The 21,912-nt window shown below is 38.3% G+C and overlaps 1 protein-coding gene across 5 annotated transcripts in view; it reads left to right on the forward strand.

Annotated features, from left to right (window-relative positions):
• The window catches only part of DAB2 (DAB adaptor protein 2), a 48,358-nt gene that overhangs the window by 7,685 nt on the left and 18,761 nt on the right, over window positions 1–21,912 (forward strand). For all 5 annotated transcript variants that reach the window (XM_057709628.1, XM_057709630.1, XM_057709631.1 and 2 more), the window contains exons 2-4: window positions 19,353–19,545; window positions 20,522–20,661; window positions 21,360–21,458. In XM_057709628.1, the coding sequence (XP_057565611.1) occupies window positions 19,455–19,545; window positions 20,522–20,661; window positions 21,360–21,458 (330 nt within the window). In that variant the 5' untranslated portion in view covers window positions 19,353–19,454. The remainder of the gene's footprint in view (window positions 1–19,352; window positions 19,546–20,521; window positions 20,662–21,359; window positions 21,459–21,912) is intronic.

Genomic DNA, 21,912 nt, shown 5'->3' on the forward strand with positions numbered 1-21,912 from the left:
ATAAATGATTCCCTGACCTCAAAATCTCATTGAGTTAGGGGAAGAGTTCTACATGAGTCAGAGGACAACAATAGGTCAAGTGTAGAGAAATGGTAGAGCTGGTGAGAAGTCAGTGAAGACCTAAGACCACACAGTGAACTTGAGTGAACTTTGAATGACAGGTAGGAATTCAAATAGGTGAAGGTAGGAAGTATTACAGGCTAGGGAGGTAACCAGAGAAGGCATTGTGTACGTGCCTGTGTGCGTGTGTGTGTGTGTGTGTGTGTCCAGGGTAAATGGAGGAGATGGGCCTCTTCAGGGAACAGGTGGCTGTGTATCTGTCTACTGTGCATTCTAAGTATACAAGTATTTACATCTCAAGTTGACCATCAATAGAGGAATTGCACACTGATGCCTGATTAATACAAAATCAGGGAGACCCTGAGGTCTGATAGGGCACCACTACAAGAATTCAGCCATGAAAGTAGGTCAGAGACAACCAGAGGCTCTTACAGCTTAGATCTCATTGGATCCTTTTGAGAAGATGGAAGGAAGAATTAATCCCACAAAGAGCTTTTTTACTTCAAGTATTCTAAATATATTATGAAATACCCGTGCTGTGTGTGTAAAATACACAACACTGTAATAGGAGTTGGCTAATTATGAGGACAAGGTAGTATACCTTTTTGGAAGCAGGAACTCAGACTAGAGATGAAGCAAGATTGGGGAGGAATCCCGGAACTCAGTAAAAAAAAAAAAAATTTTTTTTTGGTGAACAGGGAGGAGAGGTCTGGAAATAAAGGGTAATTATGGAAAATAGAGGTCAAAATTTTGCTAGATTCAGTAGATATGTGAACAGTCTAAGATAAAATCTTAGCTTCATTCTAAGCTGCAGACAATACTGTTGTGGATCTTTTAGGTATATCCACAAACAAAAGAAAATCTGTAGTTCAGTTTCCAGATAGTGTGTAGAGATACAAATGTTCAGGTTTCTATACAAGAACTCCTTAATAGAAACAATGGGTGCAACTGTGTTCTGTTTTAGGATCCGGATTCTTAATATTTCATGCAGCCAACACTTGCTGAGAACCTTACTACTTGGAGTGAATTTGTTAATTTTTTCAAATTATTTATTTATTTATTTATTTATTTATGTGACTGTGTTGGGTCTTTCTTTGTTGCTGCACACAGGCTTTCTCTATTTGCTGCGGGTGGGGGCTACTCTTCCTTGTAGTACACGGGCTTCTCATTGCGGTAGTTTCTCTTGTTGGAAGCACGGGCTCTAGGCACGTGGGCTTCAGTAGTTGTGGCTCATGAGCTCTAGAGCACAGGCTCAGTAGTTGTGGCGCATGGGCTTAGTTGCTCCACAGCATGTGGGATCTTCTCGGACCAGGGATCGAACCTGTGTCTCCTGCCTTGGTAGATGGATTCTTAACTACTGCACCACCAGGGAAGTCCCTGGGGTGAATTTAATAAAGTCCGTTTTCTTGATGAAGGCTGACCTTAACCAAATGTTACCTAATATCTTCTTGCTAATGCTCTTATAAACTAGGTAGTGCTCCTTAAATAACCGAAGCCACTAGTAGGGACCCATGGTTACATTTTCAAAATATTTCTTCATTTAAATCCGCAGTTCCGTAGTTTGGCCTGATCTGAAAGTGACACTGTTGTGCTCTTAGAAAAATCTGGTAATTAAGAGTGCCACAGAACACGCTTGGTTTCAGAATATAGAGGTTTGTGTCATCTCTGAATTGCTTGTGCTCCTGAAGAGACAAAACTATTGCCAAATGAGCAGTGTTTCTGTCCTGTGTTTATGAAAACAGTATTGATTCAGAACTCTGGATTTTAAGATAACTGTGCAGGAAACATCATTGACATTCCTTAATAACCTAATATATCACAAGATTTTTTTCTTCCCACTGGCTCTGTCACACACATGCTCTTCCAGATTGCAATATTATTATAGGAGATTCCCAGCTATTCAATGTAAATATCTCCCATCTAATTAATGCTTTAAGTAAATGTCATCATTTTAAAACTGTCTATTGAAGAAGGTAATTAAGCCCTTAAGACAAAATTTTCATCTTTCTGTGGTTGATATTAATAAGAAAACAATTTATAGAATCCCTTGAAGTAGTCTAATTTTGCCTTCTCTTTTAAATGTTGTTAATGGCAGTGAAACTTTCTATCCTAATTGGAAACATTTCCTCTGATATACTTAATACCAGTTGTAACTATTTCTTGCTTATTCTCTCTCCCCTGCTTGTACTATAAGCCCCTTGAGAGTAGAGACCATATCTATTTTTGTCACTGTATCTATAGCATAATACAGAGCTTGGAACATAGTAGTTATTCAATAAACACTAACCAGATTGCCAGGTGAATGAGTGACTCAAAGCTACTCTCATCTGCAACAGTAATTGGAATTTATTATAAAGTGAGCAAAATGGAGAACTTCAGCTTGCCTTGTCTGTTGGTGTAAGTAAAATAGTCTTGGGTGTTTTTTTAACTTTAAGGTTATTTATAATGAGCACTATCCCTAGGTTCCTCTAGTTTATATCTGCTCAGGACCTGAGAAAAGCCAACAAGGTGTTATTGAAATTCTCCAGATGGTGTGGTGTTTTCAGGTCTTTGGTTTAACTTCTACCAGTGGCGTGTTCATCATGGCGCAAACATCTATCTGACCTAATGGATAGTATCACAAGGACAGTTAATAATCGTAGCGGGGAATAGTTTTCAACTTTATATTTCATCCAAATTCAACTTCTTACTCTTTTTTTCTCCTTTTAAGAACATCTACTAAACTATTAAAGAACTAATGAAAATTGAGAAAATAGAGGAAACCTTTGGCTCAGTACTGAATAACTAATGTTATCCCTTGACTTACAATTTCTGCTTAAATCAAGCAAAGCTGGTTTGGTTTTGTTTTTTTCTGTTTTGTTTTTTAATTTGTATGTGCAGCTGTATTGCAGGTAAAGATTTGATATCCATTAGGTTTTTAAATGCTTAAATTAGGTTGCCAACTTCCTCCTATCTACACAGACCCTGTTGCAGCTAAGAAAACCAGTCTGGAAATCAGCAATAGAGCATACTCTGACCAACTTGGAAAATCCTAGCGTATGAGTTTTTTCAAACTCTAGCGAGCAATTGTTTCAAAACTTTCTGTTCATTTGTTTTACTATATCAGGAGCTTTTCTCAACAACTTTGGACAAGTAAACATCAGTTAACAAAGTCTAAGACGACAGTGTGAAAAGCTTGCTGTGGGCAGCGTTCTGCGTGCTTCCAGAGATGTTCAAGTTCAATTTGTAGGTTCTCTTAGCTTTTGAGTTTGATTTCATGTGACTGATCCTAAGTAGCTTCATGATTCTATCTTTAGCCCAAGTCAGACTATAGATTTGCATTGCATTTTAAATATTGCTGACAAATTAGCATGTCTCTAAGGAATTTAATTTTAAAAATACGGAAAGGCATGTCACCCTAATATCACTATTCTAAATGTATAAGAAGCAGAAGTCTGTCTCTCACCCTACTGCCACCCTTCTTAACCAGCATCTCCTTAGTCCTGATCCTTCTAGTCTTTCAATAGTTATATGGAGAAACATATATACTGTGGGAAAATGCCATCTATTCTGCTTTAAAAAAGGAGCTATAAGGACATGACTACTTTAGTCAAAAGCTGCTTTTTACAAAAGGTGTTCCTTAAAGTGCTCACATTTCAAATATTTTACTTCCGTAAGTTTTTATGAAACATCACAGGAACTCTTTTAGGGTCTTAGAATGAAAGTTATAAGACTTAAAGCCCTTTGTTTTTATTTTAGTGTTTTTTTTTTTTTTTTGTTTTTTTGTTTTTTTAAGCCATCTTTAGGACACACTGTTTATTTGAAGTTTGAGGGTCACCAAGCATCATAGCTTGGCAAGATGGGGTAACCTTGAATCTGACATTTGAGATTGTTAGACCTCAACCTTTCAGTTAAAAAGCTTTATTCCAAAAGATTAGCCAAGTAATTAAATGAAAGAAACCGGCAGTGCTGAATCACTCAAAATGGCAAGTTCATGCAACTATCATACTACAAAGCTATCTGACTCTTTGATGCCACAGCTCCATACACAGATTTGTTACCACCCTGACCTCCACACCATTGCTCAAAACCTTAACGTCTTCTCAGTACTGTCTAGACAAGATAGAGTTCTGTTAACTCACCCTAATCCAGTCTAACCCACTTTTCAACCTTTTCCCATCATATAACCCAGCACGGGTCTGGTATTCTAGGCAAGATGACATAAATATCCTTTTCGCATTGCTATCAGTTCCTCTTTCCCAAAAGTATTTTCTGGCTAATGCTCATTCCACCTATGTGAAGAATGAGATTACTTCTCTCTTTTTCCTGTATTGTTCTAAAACAAAGAAATTAAGAGCATAGATGTTAGACCCATGTGACTTCCGGGGATGGGGGGAGGGGGGAGGGTGGTGTTGATTAACTTCTGTACTTTAGCTTCCACTCTTGTCAAATAGGGATGACAATACCTTCTTATAGGACTACATGAGAGAGAGAGAGAGCATCACACCTGGTATAATAAACATTCAATAAATCTAACTTTTAAAACATTGGTGTTCCTTCTGTGTTTCTAAAAAGCCTATTAAAGCTATCCCCAACCCTGTACTCTTAGGAGTCAACAGGGGTGACATTTGACTCTTAAGGGAATTTCGTAGATGGAGGTTCCAGTGTAGAATGAAATTTCAGTTAGAGAACCTCAACACTGGAGAGAATGACCCTGAGAAAGAAATTTGATTCACGTCCTACTTGTGACAATTAGTCCTATATGTAAAATTTTGCTTGTCTTAGAGAGACTAAGAAAGATGTTAGTGTTGTTTCTCTCACTGTTTTCTATGGTGAAACTCGTTGTCTACACATTTCTATACTTTAATGATTACATTCTGGTTTTTAAAAACATTACAACCATATTACAAACTACTATATATATAATAGATAAACAACAAGGTCCTACAGTAGAGCACAGAGAACTGTATTCAATATCCTGTAATAATCCATAATGGAAAAGGAAAAAGTAAAACTATAAACATATTCCTAATTTCAAGTTTTACTGCTGCAGAAGACATCAGTGGGTTATAAAAAAGCTTGATCATTACTTTTTTAAGGATTTGTCTTAACCTCCTTGTCTACAATATTGAGTCTTTTTAATAAAGATTGGATTAGGAACTTAATAGTGGCTTTCAGAGACTTGTCTTTGCACGGGGCTATAGAGTTCAGCTAAGGAAACAAATGATCTTATTGCAGTCTCTGATGCTAAGAATGCCTACATAATAAGACTGGAAAATAGCAGATGCCAGTGTGGAGTGAATCTAAAGCTTTAAGGACCAACTCCAGTTCCTTTCATTTAATGGCCGTATATAATAAGGATCGTAAAGAGAAGCTACAAATGGAGTCCCTATCTAATCACTTATATCCATTCATGTTTTCCTTAAGTATTTAAATGTCAATTACTTAGCAGACACAGAATTTTGCAACAGATCATTAATGGTTCAGGGAACAGATGAGATTGCTCTAAAAGCTAATCAAAGTGCTTGCTTAAATATTACATTTTTTATAAACCAAGGAAATTTCCTTCACAGTGAATCATTGATGTTGACGTTCCTGTGTAGCCTAATCAGAAACCTTTTTGTAGTTGAATATAAATATGACATCTCATAATGGTCCAGAAGTTCTCGGTGGAACCACAGAAAAGTGGCCGGCCGTAAGGAACCATGTCTACTAGTTCATCTCATGCTGAAACTGTAGACCCATGTGGCACGCCCCCCTGCCATGATTTGTCATCTTAAGAAGGCAATGAAACCCAGCAGGGATGATGTACATGCAACAGGCCTGAGAGAAGGAAGAATTCTCATCTCATCTGCGTATTCTGGGAAAGTCTCCCCATAGTAAGTCAGATTTTTGACCAATCGCTTGCCCTAAAGCCCAGCCTTGACCATTAGGTAATACTTGTGACTGTGAGTGCTAGGCAAGTTATCAATAGTAACTTAATGCAAAAGACAAATAGCACAATTTCTTTTTAAAAAACTTTTATTGAAGTATAGTTGATTTACAATGTTGTATTAATTTCTTACAATTTCAAGCCAAAACTCTGAGAACTAGAAAACAGACATACTTCACAGGCTTTTAGCACAACTGTTAGACAACACAGTACTCTAACTACTAAGTCAAATTCATTTACCCTAAGGGAAGGAGTAGAGGGTTACCCAGCATTAGATTCACACTAACACCATCTGCAGCTGGAGATGATTTTGAATAATACATTTTAAAAGACACAAACATAGACCTAATAAGCAAGTCTTTATACAACATCCAGAAAGCCAGAAAAACTAGATTGTCCTAGTATATAAATTTATCATTCAGATTCTTTCAAATTGGGAAGTAGCAATTCCTTTGTCTCTATATGAATTGATGGTTTCTTTAGTTAATGCATTTATTGCCTTTTAAAATACCAAAACTGAGTTGTTTATCAGGCTAGCAGTATAGGTTTATAGGAAACAGCAAGTTGCATTGAATATTACTTCATGGAAATATAAAGTTGAGATACTGATTACTTCTTCAATCTTGCAGCATAATATCTAGATCAAAGGTAAAAAAAAAAATTATGTTGGACCTAGGGAAGAAAAAGATGATTTTTCTAGGCTCCTCAAAGCCGTTGGTTAATGCCACCTCAGGAACTTATCTTTAAAAAAAGAGAAAAATAGTAAATGAAATATTCAAGATTTGAGCCTTTGAAAATGGTGTATAATGACATAACCAGAACAGTGTTCCTAGATACCTTGTTTCTATGCAACTGGTACAAATTTGATTTTTTCCCCTTTTTCCCCAGCTCTGGAATGATTTTAATGTTAGAGGAGATAACTTAAGAAAGCAATCCAGTGGAATATATTTGTTAGAAAATCTTCAAAGTCACTCCTTAAATCCCAAAATAAACTTTCCAAAATCTGTACAGATTAAGGTGATACTTGAGATCTTTTCTTGTGTTCTTTGATTATTACAACCAAGAAAGAAAACCAGTAAGCTGTATTTTCATTTTCTAAGAATTCTTAACTTCCTTCTCTGAAACACCACCTCTATTTTAACTTCATTTGTAGAAGTCACTTAAATGATTGCCAAAGGTGGAATAGAAATTGACTTCCTGAAAGCTTCTTTAGATTAATAACGTTTAATGTTTGGAATCATGTAGGAGTGGCGTTTTCCTGAGAGCTTTAGTAGATACAGAGTTCCCTCAATTACTCTTCCAAACTTCCCAGTTGTACATCACGATCACTAAGGTAGATGTCTAGATGTCTAGACATGATTGTGGAAGGGAGGACCAGTTGATGGTGATGACTTACATGATTGTAACAGGTATAATTTTGGTAACATTCACATGGATTTATGTATAGAATTCAGGAAACAAAACCTGTCTCACCTACTTAGACTTTATAAGCGGAAGTCTGATTTTAAGTAGTAGGGTTTTTTTCTTGTAATTGGAACTTCCAGTACTCATCTATCTCTGCAGTGAATGAACCATATACAGATATTTCGATACAACACTTTGTTACATACATTGTTCAACGTAGTTGCTTCAACTGCGCAGCAATTAAAATCCCACATCTGTTTCATATAGCATGAGTTAATGTGCTACCGTTTAGAGTTTTTCCATCCCTCAGTTTAAAAATGCATTGATTTATCCCCACGTACTTATTTGGTCCAATACCATTTCCCAAAAGATGAGAGAATAATGATGGCGTGTGAACCTTAGTTCAAGGATGCTTATGCATTTCTGCCACTTCGTCTGTCTCAGTCTGCAGCAGCTTCCCCCGCTACCCACCCCAGCCTTGCAGCTTGCTGGATCATAGTTCCCTGACCAGGGATCGAACCTGTGCTCCCTGGATAAGCACCGAGTCTTATCCACTGGACCACCAGGGAAGTCCCATGCAGCAGCTTCTTAGAATATTTTTGTGTGCACAAATTCAAAGCAGGTGGACTAGCTATTTCAGAGTTTTTGGAACTGGTCTCCTAAATTTTCAACACTCGAGTAGAATTAATATATCACTACAAGAAGCAAGAAAACAAGTTGTCAGATTCACCTTTCTCCTTGTCTAACAGAACCTGCAATTACCTAGGGATTTCTTATCTGTTAACCTATCTAGTTTGGCCAGCAACCAAGAAGTAAGCAAAAGAACCTATAGGCTTATTTCTTCTGGAGGAGTTCCCCTGGCCTTTTAGATAGCATTCCGAAGACTTCCTGACCTTTAGCTGATAGAGCACTGGTGTTGGGAGAGGGGAGGCAAATTATCAGGTTCCTGGTTCTCTGTAAACCTGAAATTCACAAATAAATAGAAAGTCCCTTTTAATTTTTAAATGACTCTTTTTTCCTTCATCCTGTTTAAAAGCAACCAAGTCTTCTCTAAGGAAAATCAGCTAAGTCATGAAGAAGATATCCTTTGACTTGCAGATTGAATTATGTCTTACCTTCTGTTTTTCTCTGTAGATTTCACTGTAGTAACTACTAAATTATCCAGGTGATTCAATCTATGGTTTTTATTAGTAGATTCTTTTCAGAGATTTGCATTTTTTCCTGTGTCTACTCATGAGGGCAATTTATACTAATTACTTTGAAGTAGCATCTTTCTTGGACTACAATAAAAATTCATTTTTAAATGGTAAAAAAAAATTCGTAAAGTAATAATTAATATATGAAGCACACAAATAATAGTTAACTGTAAGTGGTTTTTTTAAAAAAAAATGTGCTTATCTATGGGGTTAGAGGGCCATTGTTATTCTTGGAGATGAAGCCCAAATGCCCTGTTGGCTGTGGACACCTTGCCCAAATAGAAAAGATCATATCAGATGTGGAAATAGGAGCCAGTGGCAATGTCTCTCATGGAAGGTTAATGCCAACTCTAAGAGTAGATTGAACACTAAAACAAAGGGCATATTCTACTGAAAAGGCCACCCAGAACCAGAGACAACATGTTACAATCAAACAACTTAAACTCATCTTGTGTTGGGTCTACATAGTTATAAGAACTTTTTTCATGGTTTTGGTCTATGTACAGGAATGTACCAAAAAAGAAGTCATGAATGTCTACGCACACTTACAACATACATCTCAGTTTGACTCCTCTGTGCAGATGTTACAAGGCAGCTAGATTCTTCTTCCTCTAAACGCTTGGAAACACCTCACATCTCTGAAATGTGACCTGCAGAAAGATACAGAAACACTCAAGCCATGGCTTTGAAGATTATACGAAGGTGGGGCTCTGCCTAGAAAGGGAAACCACGTTGGAATTTAATATAATTCAGCCAAGCTACTAAAGAAGAAACTAAATATCAGGCAGTGTTTCTTGCACTGGTTTTCTGAAGAGGAAAAGTTTAAAATAACCTGCCTGCTTTTAAAGTGCCCTGATATGATATATCATAAAATAATTCTACTAGTGTATATAGCTGTTTGTTTATAGCTTAATGTTTAAAATGTAAGTGACTTATTGTATAGCACAGGGAACTATACTTAGTCATTTGTAATAACCAATAAGGAAAAAGAATCTGAAAAAGAGTGTATATATATATATACATATATACATATACACGCATATATATACATATATATATGACCAAATCACTGTGCTATACACCTGAAACTGACACCACATTGTAAATCAACTATACTTCAATAAAAAATAATATTAAATTAAAAAGATACACACATATGCATCAAAAGATATGCAGTAGAATGTTCATAGAAGCACTACTCATAACAGCTCCAAATTGGATAAAATTTGTGGTATGTTCCTGATGGTTTTTGTCCACTGAAGCAAGAGCTCTGGTGCCTGAGGCAGGTGCTGCTGTCTCTGGTCCTGCAGTGGTGTCCCAGGCTAGGGGAGAAGTGCTCCGCCGAGCTCTGTCTTGTCCCCACAGGCCCTCTAGTCACACAGCTCATTCCCTGTGCTCCTACTTACCACCCAGCAGCCAAGGGACTTGAGGCCCACCCAGAGTGCCACCCTATCTTCTTGACTTGGTTAGATGGGAACCCTGACCTTTGAGCCCAGGTCTGGAGTCTAGACTTTTTATCTCCGACCCATTCCTCAGACATAAGGAGTTTTCCCACCCCTCCCTCCTACCCCCACCCACACACACCACCCCATGTTGGACCACGTCAATCCATTGGCCATTTCCCACAAATGTCTTGGCTTGGCGTACAGATTTACCCACTAGGTTGTCAGCTGTTATATGAGCCTAAAGCCCACAGTGTATGGGAAGGGTAGCCTTTGCCAAGCCTCTCCCACCCCTTCAAAAGCCATATTATCCTTTCCCCCAGAACAATGGATTCCTCATAGCCTTTCCTCAGAATTAATGAGACTCACTCCTAGTTCCTTCCATAGGGGACGCGGTATCTCTCTCTCTCACAGAAAGAGAAACAGCTAATAAGGTAGTTCACGGTGGTACTTAATATTATAAAGTTCACTCAAGGATGCAGGCATTACTTTACTGATCTCTCTCCCCCACACAGCTCCCCTGGAACAAGTGAAAAAAAGACAATAGCAACAAATAAGGAACAAATACCACTTCTTTAGGTGGATCAGGGCCCAATAACCCCCAAACGCAGAGCGCTGGTAACTCGAGGTTCAAGTACTCTGTACACTAGACCACAAATCCCCCATTCTCTTTTCCATGTCAAGTCGCACCTGCTCCATCACCCTGCCCAGCTCAGTGAAGATATACCAGAGCACATGTCGCGTAGCCTAGTTGAGCCATGTCCAGATGGTCCCTGGTGTTGAGGGTACCACAGCCTAGCCCAAATGATCCAATGCTAGCAATGTAAAGCAACAGCACAAACATGATTTTCAAATCTCCAAAGTATCAATGTCACTTCCTTTCCTTTGTAGAAGTGAGTTAAAGGATAAAGTTGGATTTCGGTTTTCCTATTCTGTTTGGTCTAAGCTAGAGGAGGTCATACTCAAGAACTGGGGTAGAATGATCAGCCGAGATGTTAAAGTTGAGATGGACCACGTCAATCCATTGGCCATTTCCCACAAATGTCTTGGCTTGGTATACAGATTTAATCCAACTGCAAGCTTCACGTGTCCATATTCACAAAAATTCCACACGGTCCAAAGACCGCAGAGATATTCCAGCAGTACTTTCTTTCTTAGAGTTTGATTAAGTGTAAGGAGGGATTCTAGAATCAGTCTGCTATGTCTTTGTTCACACAAGCATATTAACTTGTGCCCAACTTACTAAAAGGCTAGAGAATACTCCAATTGTGAATCTACACATTCTACCTTTTCTAACCCTAGTAAAGTGTTCAAAATAAGTCATTGCACGGAAACAACTAAGTATTGCAATCGTAAAATTGACCATAAACAGTACTTCAGTTCAACTTGTGAGCAGCTTTTAGACATTTTTAGTGAATTGGTTGCATCACCCAGACTAGAGAATGGACCTTCATTCAGATAACATCAAGCTCCTTTTTAAAGTCTTAAACTCTCCTGAACACTTTTATTATGATGACTATTCTTGAGGCTCTGTTAGGAGATACTCCTAGTAAAAAGTTACTTTAAAAGCAAAATGGGTGGAGGTGGGTACAAAATTAGGAGAGGTCATAAGGAGCCAAGAATATTGGAAGTTGCCAACTCGAGAACTCAGACTTCCCATCGTGCTTTAAAAAAAAATAAGAAAATAAAAGGCCAAGCACTGAATAGTAGAGAATGTACTGAAATAATGTGAATTCTTTGATCTGTGAATTGCATCTCAAACCTAGCCAAATACTTTCTTCCAAGTAGCCAAATTAACATTAATGAGGCAGTTTGACCAACTAGGACTCCAGCTAACTAGGCAAAAGAGAGTCCAGTGACAACATATTAGACCACATAAAATCCTTTTTTCTGTTTTAGTTCAGAAAACAGCTATGAAATTCCATGTTCAAAGTCTTCTGCTAAATTATCTTCTTGTTCTTTGCTTGGTATATCTACTAAATGGGAGGTGTTCTTGGTTCAGTCTCTTTATCATGGGCCTTGTACAGCCTTCTTAGAAAATAGTTTTTAAAAAAGTTGACTCATACAGTCTCTAGAAATAAGACACTAGAGTCTCATTTTAGGATCTAGATTTCTCCTGGTACCAACGCTTATCCACAACCAGCTGTTTAACAGTTAGACAAGTTATATATTCTTTCTTGCTCTCAGTTTCCTAATCTTTATAATGAAAGGGTGTGACCAAATTATTCCCTAGGTTTCTTCCAGCTCAATAGTCTAACCCACTTGGTATTTCTTTAAGGGGACAAAGGATTATGGAAGTTAGACTACTCTACCTCAAATGTGTCAGTCCATTAGAATCATCTGGGAATCTTTAAAATATATTGCTGCCTGTATCTCGTCCTGCATAGATTCTGACCTCATGGAACCGGGTGTGACAATGGATATCGACATCTTAAGGGCTCCGCATTAAAGTTCCCTAGGGGATGTGAAGTAGACCTTCTAAATTGCCAGTGGTAATGATGTAGGCTTGGATTTGACATGGAATTCATTAGGACAGGCCTCTCTGGGTAACTTAGAGTCACTTTTATTCCCACAGTCCTGGCTCCTGTCAGAACCTACCTTCTAGAGGCACAGAAGCCAGAGCCGGGCAGGCGGTGGCTCTAACAGAGTGTCTGCTTACCAGCTATTTACCTATTGGTCCCACTTGTTCTAAAACCGTTTAAACACTTGCTGTGGAAAAGCAATGCCAGCTACAACACAGGACTGCCTACACAACACATAGTGTTCATGAAAACTAGCTTTGATTTAATCATAGTTGCCATTTGTTGAGCACTTTCTATATGTGAAGCGCTGAGGCCTCTACATCAGTTCTTATTGATTTCTCATAACAACTCTGCAAACTATATTCCCATTTTACAGGTGAAGAAATGAACATTAGATAAGTTGCCTCAAGCCACAGAGTTAGAAAGTAGTGAAAGTATGGAAGACTACCAAGCCTGAACTCTGAGCTGCTCTACTATCTCACCTCTACCCAAAATTAACTGTCTGGGCAACTCTTAACTCTGGTCTGACTATATTCCAAAGACAGGGGAAAATTTTCTGGCTCAGACTTTATAGGTTCTATCAGTCCTGCAGCATCCTGCCCAGGGGTTAAAAGCAGTGACACGTGCTCTCTGTAAATGCATCACTAGTGTATTCCTTCTTGGCTCAGGCATGCTTTGTTCCTGAGGCCCCTACAGCAGTGTCAGCAGTTACAAGACAATCTCATAAGGGCTCCGTTCAGTGTGTGTTAACATAGTCTCATTTCCCCAATTAAACAGGCTGCAGAAATCTTACCGTCTACTCAACTTGGCCTTTGCAGAGAAGAATAAACCTTCCTAAAAGCCTAGGAGTTCAAGCAGTTAAAGGAGAAAAGCTTTACATCAAATACTAGAAACTTCACTGCATCATTTCTGGCAAGGTCCCTTATTCTCAAAAGGCTACTTTGAAGATGGTGGTGAAGGCTGTTTGCTGCCCTCTTGGACCTCCAGATCTGCCCTAGAGGTTAATATTTCACATGTCCTAGTTCAGTATCTCAGCTGAGACAGGCATAAAGTTCCAAAGGACAAGGAAGCACATTTTTGACCTGTACAAAGTACTGGACACTAGCAAAGACATTTATGTTGCTTTGTTCTTGCTTCTCCTTAACTTCCTTTCCTTTGTCTATTTTATGCAGCTCTTTCTGGAAAGGTAATTGATAGATTAAAGTCAGCAGGATTACGCCTTTGAAAGCAGCTGAAAAAATACAGGTTAAAATTGGTGGAATTAAAAAAAAAAACCAGATAAGAGCAGCAGCATATATGGTAAGAAAGGGAACACAGATCACATTCAATTTGAGCCCAGCAACTTATTAGTTACTGATCTTGTGTGACCGGGTTCATTTCAATATTCATAAAATAGATACCCATTCTATTCCATAGAGCTGCCAGGATAAGTGTTTTAAGGGCTTGGTATGTTAGGTGTTTGCACCATTCCCCTTAACACTAAAAACCGGTCCTTTACTGTTTGTGGAATGGGGCTACCCTTAAGTTCTTAAGTTACCAGCATTGAGACTGACCAAGAAAATTCCTCTCTGCTCAGAATAATAGGTAAAAATAGACTGGGAGGGAGGTGGCAAACTTGTGTCATGAGACGGCTTTAGAACCCTGTAATCATTCATTAGAATCATTGCTGATACAAATACACTCCTACTGATGGAAAAGGTAAGGGGGAATTTGTCCCTACACAAATTTGGCCCTGTTCTGAGTATTCCAAGGTTCTAAATATTTGCATGAATCACTTTAAGTGCTAAATAAACCATAGCAGACTGTTTTCTAGTGCAAAGGACACAGTCATCTTAAGATGATTCACACAGTCTTCTGGTATACATTTCTCAGAGCCTTCTCAGAAACCAAAAAATAAGTGTTGCAAAATCTCTCCTGGTCATCTGATTCTTGTGCCATGGGAAGGGGAAGTCCCCACATGGTTTGTATTAAGTCCAAAATCCAAAGTTAGATATCTTCACTCAAATGAAGCTAATTTTATTGACTCAGCATAGTTGTGTTTACAATTTTCTATTCTATATTAGGCCTTAAAAAGGAGTCTAAAATATACAGTAACTTTAGATCCTCCTCTGTTTTCAGACGTGTCTTTTTATTTCTCTTTTTCAAGCTTCTAAAGAAGGAAACAGACCATTCCTGCGAACTAGAATAACAAACCAGCTAGGTTTAAATGGGGAGCTGTTCATGTGATCTTTTGTATATATTTTTTAACTCTAATTAGTAATCCCTTTTTTATGATAACATCCCTTGTGTGTGTTTCCTGATTAAGTTTTGGTCCTTGGTCAGAAGAGTCCCTGGGACAAAACCCAATGAATGAGAAGGACTATTCTTGCTGGTTGTCTTACACCCACTGCTTCCCCTTTATTAAAAAAGATCCCTTTTACCTTACTAGAGCTTTAAAACAGACCCCATAGCTTAATGCAATCTAGACACTTTCTTCAACAATACCCTAGTTTGGGAAAGCAGTCACCAGAAATGGTTGGGCATCTTTTGGCCCTCAGGTCCCTTTTTCAGGCCCAAAGCCTTCCCAAGAATCAGTTCATTATAAAACCTGCTAAAGGTTTTGTGGGCACAGTTGACAATTCCGTAACATTGTTGGAAGGATTATGCATTTGAATTTTAAACATTGAATTTAAGTTGATTATTCCTACAGAGGGACCTAAGACTGGAAGAAGACTTCTTCTGTCTACCACATGTCAAATGGTAACTTGGACATTTGGGAAATCTGTTCCCTTTAAACCTGGGGAGAAAGGTGAACGTTTATCACTCTGGTGTACACATAACTGGATGTACAGTTTGTTAAAATTTTGCAATAAACCTTTAACATATCTTTTTAAAGGGATTTATCTTCGAGTCTTGGAGCCTATGGGCAGAATCTACCTTCCAATCATTTCAAGGAGCATAGATACCTTTCAAATTGTATGGGCTACAACGGAGACCTGCCCTTGGCTATTACAACCCAACATACACATCCATTCCTTTTTCTTCAAGCAATATGCTAAGATGCTAAAGGAACATTTTCTCCTTATTTTTTTTCTCCCTTGCCCCTTGTAACTGCTCATCCCCAACAGTGAAAGGATGTAGTCAAAAGATAACAAGTGCCTTAAAACAATCCCAGTGCTGTGACATGTTGTACTTCAGTGTCTAACAAGAGAAGTCTTTTGCTGTAAAACCAAGGTAGCACCACTCACTTTAGAACTCTTCCATTTTGGCCCAATCTGCCAACACCAGATATGATGCTTGGTCTGGAGTTATAAGGTTGTTACATCTTGTATCACTTTTATGACTAAACCACACACCACCTTTCCCACTCCCAAGCCCCTTCAGAGGGCTCTGTGGCTCTTCTCAAATTCCTTTAAAATACTGTCACTTTAGAATAAAACTTGCCATGTTTAATGAGCTCAGTCTTTTCTTGTCGGAAATAATATCCTACAGAAAAGTATGATATCGGCTTCAAAGATGGGCAACAAACTCTTATGCCAAGTTACTTTCCAGCCAGAATTGGAGAGGAGGAAGCAAAAGTCTTCAGGGACAAATAGGTAACTGGAATGGGCAGGAAAATGAGGGATAAGGGAGCTCTGCTAATTTAAAAGTGGGAGGAGTCAAAAAAATTTCTAAAAGAAATGAGAAGTATTTCTATACAGGAAATGAAAGAAAAGGACATTGAAGATAAGTAGGGATAAAATATTTGTCTCATATAGAAAGTGAAAAAGTCTCAATCTTTGTCCTAAATACAAGAGGAGCCCCAAGATTAAGTACGAAAGCTTTCAATTTTATTCTAAAATTTAGAGGAGCTTCATCATTTAAAAAAAAATATCCAGATTATCCCAGTTCAATGAACACAAGCCATGGACTGGAGCTTCAAGGTTGTCATGGGAGCAAAAAATGGCGGAAAAGGGGCTCACAAAGAGATGTAGGTGTCTGATGCATACAGTCGGATACCTGCAAAAGGATGAAAGCAAAGTAATTGGATTTGGTCAGAAGAGCTGTTAGCAATTGAAGTTGACTTCATGAGACTAAGTTAAGATGAACAGTCCTTTGAGGGGAAGGGAATATGAAAAGGCAGAGGGTAAGTTCCCATCAATTTTAGATGTTTAGATCATGAGATGATAACTGAGGGACTACAGGGCCACACAGAAGTGTTTTCCTTATTTCTAAGATGAGATGAGCAACTAATAAAGGAAAGGGCCCACTGGAGAGAATGTGGGGATGGAGGAGGATGAATCTTGATATGTGTCCTTAGATCAGAGCTTGGTCTCACCTCCTGACGTTGTTAACATGGGTAAATATCCTCTTGATTTGGAATACATTCTCCAAAATTAAGGAAATTATTATTGGCTTCCTGAAATTAGAAGAGTATGGATATGACTAAGAGATTTACCATGTTGCCAGGAAATCAATCTCGGAACTGCTGAAACCAACCAAGTCACACAAAATAGAGGTGTTATATTAGTTTCTGAGGGCTGACGTAACAAATTATGAAAACAGGTCACTTGAAACAACAGAAATTTATTCTCTCACAGTCCTGGAAGCCAGTAGCCCCCAAATCAAAATGTCATCAGGGTTTATTCCTTCTGGAGGCTCTGAGAGAGAACTCATTCCATGCCTTGCTCTTAGCATCTGGTGGACACTGGTGGTCCTCGGCGTTCCTGATTTGTAGATGCATCAATCCCATCTCTACCTCTGTCTTCACATCACTTCCTCCATGTGTCTCTGTATCTCAAATCTCCCTTTGCCTTTCTTTTACAGTGACATCCCAAAATCCAGGATGATCCCAGTTAGAGAGCTTTAACTGAAAGAAAATTGCAAATACCCTTTTCTCAGATAAGGTCCCATACAAAGGTTCAGGGTTAGGACTTGGATGTATCTTTTTTGGGGGGAGGTGAGAGGCACTATAAGTATATATTAGAATACCTTTGTAGCTAGCATGAGGCTTCCCATATGAGACTCATCAGTGTAATGTTTAAGGAACTCTGGCTTGGGGCCAGACAGCCTGTGTTCGAGACCTGGTTTCAACTTAGCAGCTGTGTTGTTTAAAACCTCTGTGCCTTGGCTTTCCCTCTGGAAAAGTGAAATAATACTGTATCATAATACTCATGGGGTTACCATGAATGTCCTGGAGTTAATACAGTTAAAGGGCTAATAGTGCCTGTCCCCCAACTAAATCTTAAGCAAATAGGGCTTTGAGTCCCCTATAGTCTTCACCTGTAAATAGACTGTCTTCCCAGCCACCTACTAGTCAGGTGTCTTTGAGCAAAATTAACTACTAATGGGACTTCCCTGGTGGTCCAATGGGTAAGACTCCACGCTCCCAATGCAGAGGTCCTAGGTTTGATCTCTGGTTGGGGAACTAGATCCCGCATGCATGCCGCAACTGAGTCCACATGCCACAGCTAGGAAGCTCACATGCCACAACTAAAGATCCCACATGCCTCAGTGAAGATCCCACATGCCACAACTAAGACCTAGCACAGCCAAAATGAATAAATATTTTTTATTAAAAATTTTAATAAAAAAATTTTAATAAAAAAATTAACTATGAAATCTTCAAATAAAATAATTCAGATAACATTAACCATACATAGATTTGTGAATTTCTGTATGTATGTATTTTAAAAGACTATTAAGAGTGTAAAGAATGAAGAGAGCTTTTGGGGGTGAGAAGACTGTACCAGCCCATGGGTGGCCTTCACAGGATTACACCACCATGAGTGGCTTTTCTTTGCCTTTGGTCTTCAGTTCATGTAGAACATTAACCTCCCCTGTCCCTCAAGAGCTGTGTAGAAATTTTCACTCCTGGGAGGTGAAATATTAGCTCACTTCTGGTGTCCTAGCAATGGCTTTACTTTTTGTTGTTTTACTTACCGTGATACATGGGGAGCTTCACAGAGCATGTACCAAACTGTTCTGAGGATAGTGATGCTAAATGATCGCACAAAATGTGTGCACTCAATGAGACACCCCATAAATCCGTTCTTTCCCTGATACATGCGCTAATGTCAAAAATGGACAACTTTTAAAATATCGTGCTCAGATAGCTCTGGAGATCGTACGCAGAATCTTAATGTTTAAAAAGTATTTATCAATATAAATAACATAAAACTCATAACTCTACTCAACACTCTTTATATAGTTACATGATTTTTCGAAGAATCAGAATTTATAATGCCCAATTTCAGATGCCAGTTGCAATCTTCTCAGGCTCAGCATTCAGTGTATTTCAACTTTGCTATGAAAATGTGTTCATCTACGTGACACATTTTGATCCCTGTCTTTAATACTAGATTTTTATGCCAAAGTTCCAATACAAATTTCTTAGCTAGATAATAACATTATTTTTTTAAATTTTATTGAGATACAGTTGATTTACAATATTATATGTTTCAGGTGTACAGCATAGTGATTCACAATTTTCAAAGATTATACTCCATTTATAGTTATTGTAAAATATTGACTGTATTCCCCATGCTGTACAATATATCCTTGTAGCTTTCTTATTTTATACATGGTATCAATAGTTTGTACCTATAATCACATCAAATGTTATCAGATATCAATTACTTAAGGAAAAATCTGGTAAATACCCTCTTTCCATTTTGGAAACTACAAAGGAAACAGTCCTACCCACTCCCCTGCTGTCAGAGTTCAGCCTAACAGAGAAGAAAGAACAAAATGAGTCTGAAGAACTACACTCACAAATCACTGGTTGTGGACCTATTAGGACATAAAGTCTGAGTTTGCTATATTATGGTCTCATTGTGCCTCTAAACTGTGCCCACAGGTGTCTGTAGCAGGTTATGTTGGTTTGAGACGTCTCCATCGGGGATCGCCTGGTGTCACTAAGTGTTTGTTGGTGCTGAAGTTGGCTGTCTGCCTTCTTGCCATGTCTAACGAAGTAGAAACAAGTGCAACTAATGGTCAGCCTGACCAACAGGCTGCACCAAAAGCACCATCAAAGAAGGAAAAGAAGAAAGGTATGGAGAAATCCTCTTGAGGCCAATGAGGGGAGCTAGTGGTGGTTACCAGTGAAGAAGTGTGATGTTTAAGGCAAAGTAAGAGCTGAACCTTGCTTTGATTCAATCTCAGCCAAGTCTCAAGTTCTCCAAAACTGGAAAGTAAGACTTTGGCAGAGGATATTGGTTCGAACCATGTATGATAAGACATATCTCTGAAACTTGTGATTGCACCCACTTGGGTCCTGCTGGGAAGCTTTCATAAATCTTGTTCAGTTGGTAAATCCAACTATCAAGTATTACATGGTTATCTTTCAGAAACCTACTTACCACTTTGCTTTATTGAAGTAGTGATTTTATAAAAATCAAGGTCTTTATTTTATGAGACACTCTTCTTTTGACCCAAAGTACCACTAGAAAGTGTCAGCATCCTTAATCATTGGTAGTTTGAGAATATGCTGTGATTTCCTTGCCTTTCATGTCCATGCTTTAGAAATGGGAATGAGAAGAGAAGCAAAAGAAGTTACAGAGATAGATAATTATCTTAATGCTTTTCAAGGGAATTTACCCACAATTCTCTTCTGCTTTATTGATAGTTCAAAATGTTAGTAAATTGTGCAGTGGCTTAAAATCCTCTCGTTAAAAAGAAAAAAAGCATTACCTTCTTTACATTCTTTTGAAAAAATTTTTTTTACATTATGATGAATATCCCCCAATCCCATCTCATATATTCCCATGTTTCCTATAACTCAGCCCATTCTGCATCTTTAAGAGTTTCTTTTCTCTCCGCCCCAATGCCATACACAGTTTGACACAGTGTGATTTTTTACTTAAAGAAAGTAAGGGTAAGGGTAGAATATTGCATATTTGATCAATTGTAGTATAATCAAGATTTTTACTACTCAGATTTTTAGATCCTGGAGCATATTTGGTCATACCAGGGGCTGATATTTCAATAAATTTATAAACTTTCTTCTCTATTTCTTTCTTTTCTCAGGCACTGAAAAGACAGATGAATATCTTTTGGCCAGATTTAAAGGTGATGGTGTGAAATACAAGGCCAAGCTCATCGGCATTGATGACGTGCCGGATGCAAGAGGGGATAAAATGAGCCAAGATTCTATGATGAAACTGAAGGTAAAGGGGGAAAGCAGACTTTGTCTCTATCTTAAACAAATACCCAACAGAGGGAATGATATTAGAAGTTTTTATTTACCTATATCTCAATTATTTGAAAGGAAAACTTTGCTAATCACATAATTGATCCAGCGGGCCCCATTTTATGAGAAGCCATGAGCTTGCATAGTTTGAGTGATGTCTAGAGACCTGATTTAATCAAGTACAGTGGAACCCTCGATGCCTTTTCCTTTGAGCAGACCAAATTTTAGAGCCTGGAGGTATCCAGGTAAAATTCAGGACTCTTCCTGGAAACTGGTGTTCTTTAGTGTTAACCCTTTGATTTTTCCAATTTTTAAATTCTAATCCTGCCTGACTGTGAACCTAATTAAGGAAATAATACTTGTTATATAAGACAAGGCCTATAAGGAACATCTTTGAAGTTCTTCTGGTCTAGTCTTCTTGTCTTTGCCACTGACTATGCTGAGGCCAAGGGAATTAGAAGGACATGTCCAAGTTGACATAGCTAACTAGCGATCTCCTGGCTCAATGTCTTCTATTTCATCCTGCTGTCTCTCATGAGAGATGCCTAATCCTTTCATAGATGCTCAACTAAGCTGAAAACAAAGCTGATTGTCTTTTAAATTTTTAGAATCAGAATCAGAAGCATCAGAGGGTACTTTTAACAAGATTTTTCTTGTTTTCCCAAATCTCCTCAGGGAATGGCGGCAGCTGCTCGGTCTCAGGGGCAACACAAGCAGAAGATCTGGGTCAACATTTCTCTTTCTGGAATAAAAATCATTGACGAGAAAACTGGGGTAAGAATTCACTTTCACTGACACCCTTCTGACCACCTGAGTCTGACAAATAATTTATGACAAAAATTTCAGCTCCCCTTTTCCCTTTTTAAAATTCTGTAGGAAAAAAAAAAATTGTACATATTCCTTCACTTCTTCAAAAGTAACAGGCAAAAAATAGACAGGGGAGGAGGGGAGGAGTCAAGATACATTATTTTGAAATATATTTCCTATAATAGATATGAACCTCTAGTCTATAAGTCTAACCTCAACACCAGTATGCTATAGATATCAGCTGGGTATTTTTTGGACCAAGATATACAGCACAAGATTAATCCTAACTCCTGGTTTGTGATGCTGTCATAGATCTTTGTATGGGTCTCATTTTGATATATTGGTCACAGGTGAACGTGCTAGCTAAACATAGAATATTATCTGCAACACATCTTCCTTTTTTTATCCTCTCTTTTCCCTT

The sequence above is a fragment of the Hippopotamus amphibius genome, chromosome 15 (genome assembly GCF_030028045.1).
Source record: "Hippopotamus amphibius kiboko isolate mHipAmp2 chromosome 15, mHipAmp2.hap2, whole genome shotgun sequence".
Classification (NCBI taxonomy): Eukaryota; Metazoa; Chordata; class Mammalia; order Artiodactyla; family Hippopotamidae; genus Hippopotamus; species Hippopotamus amphibius.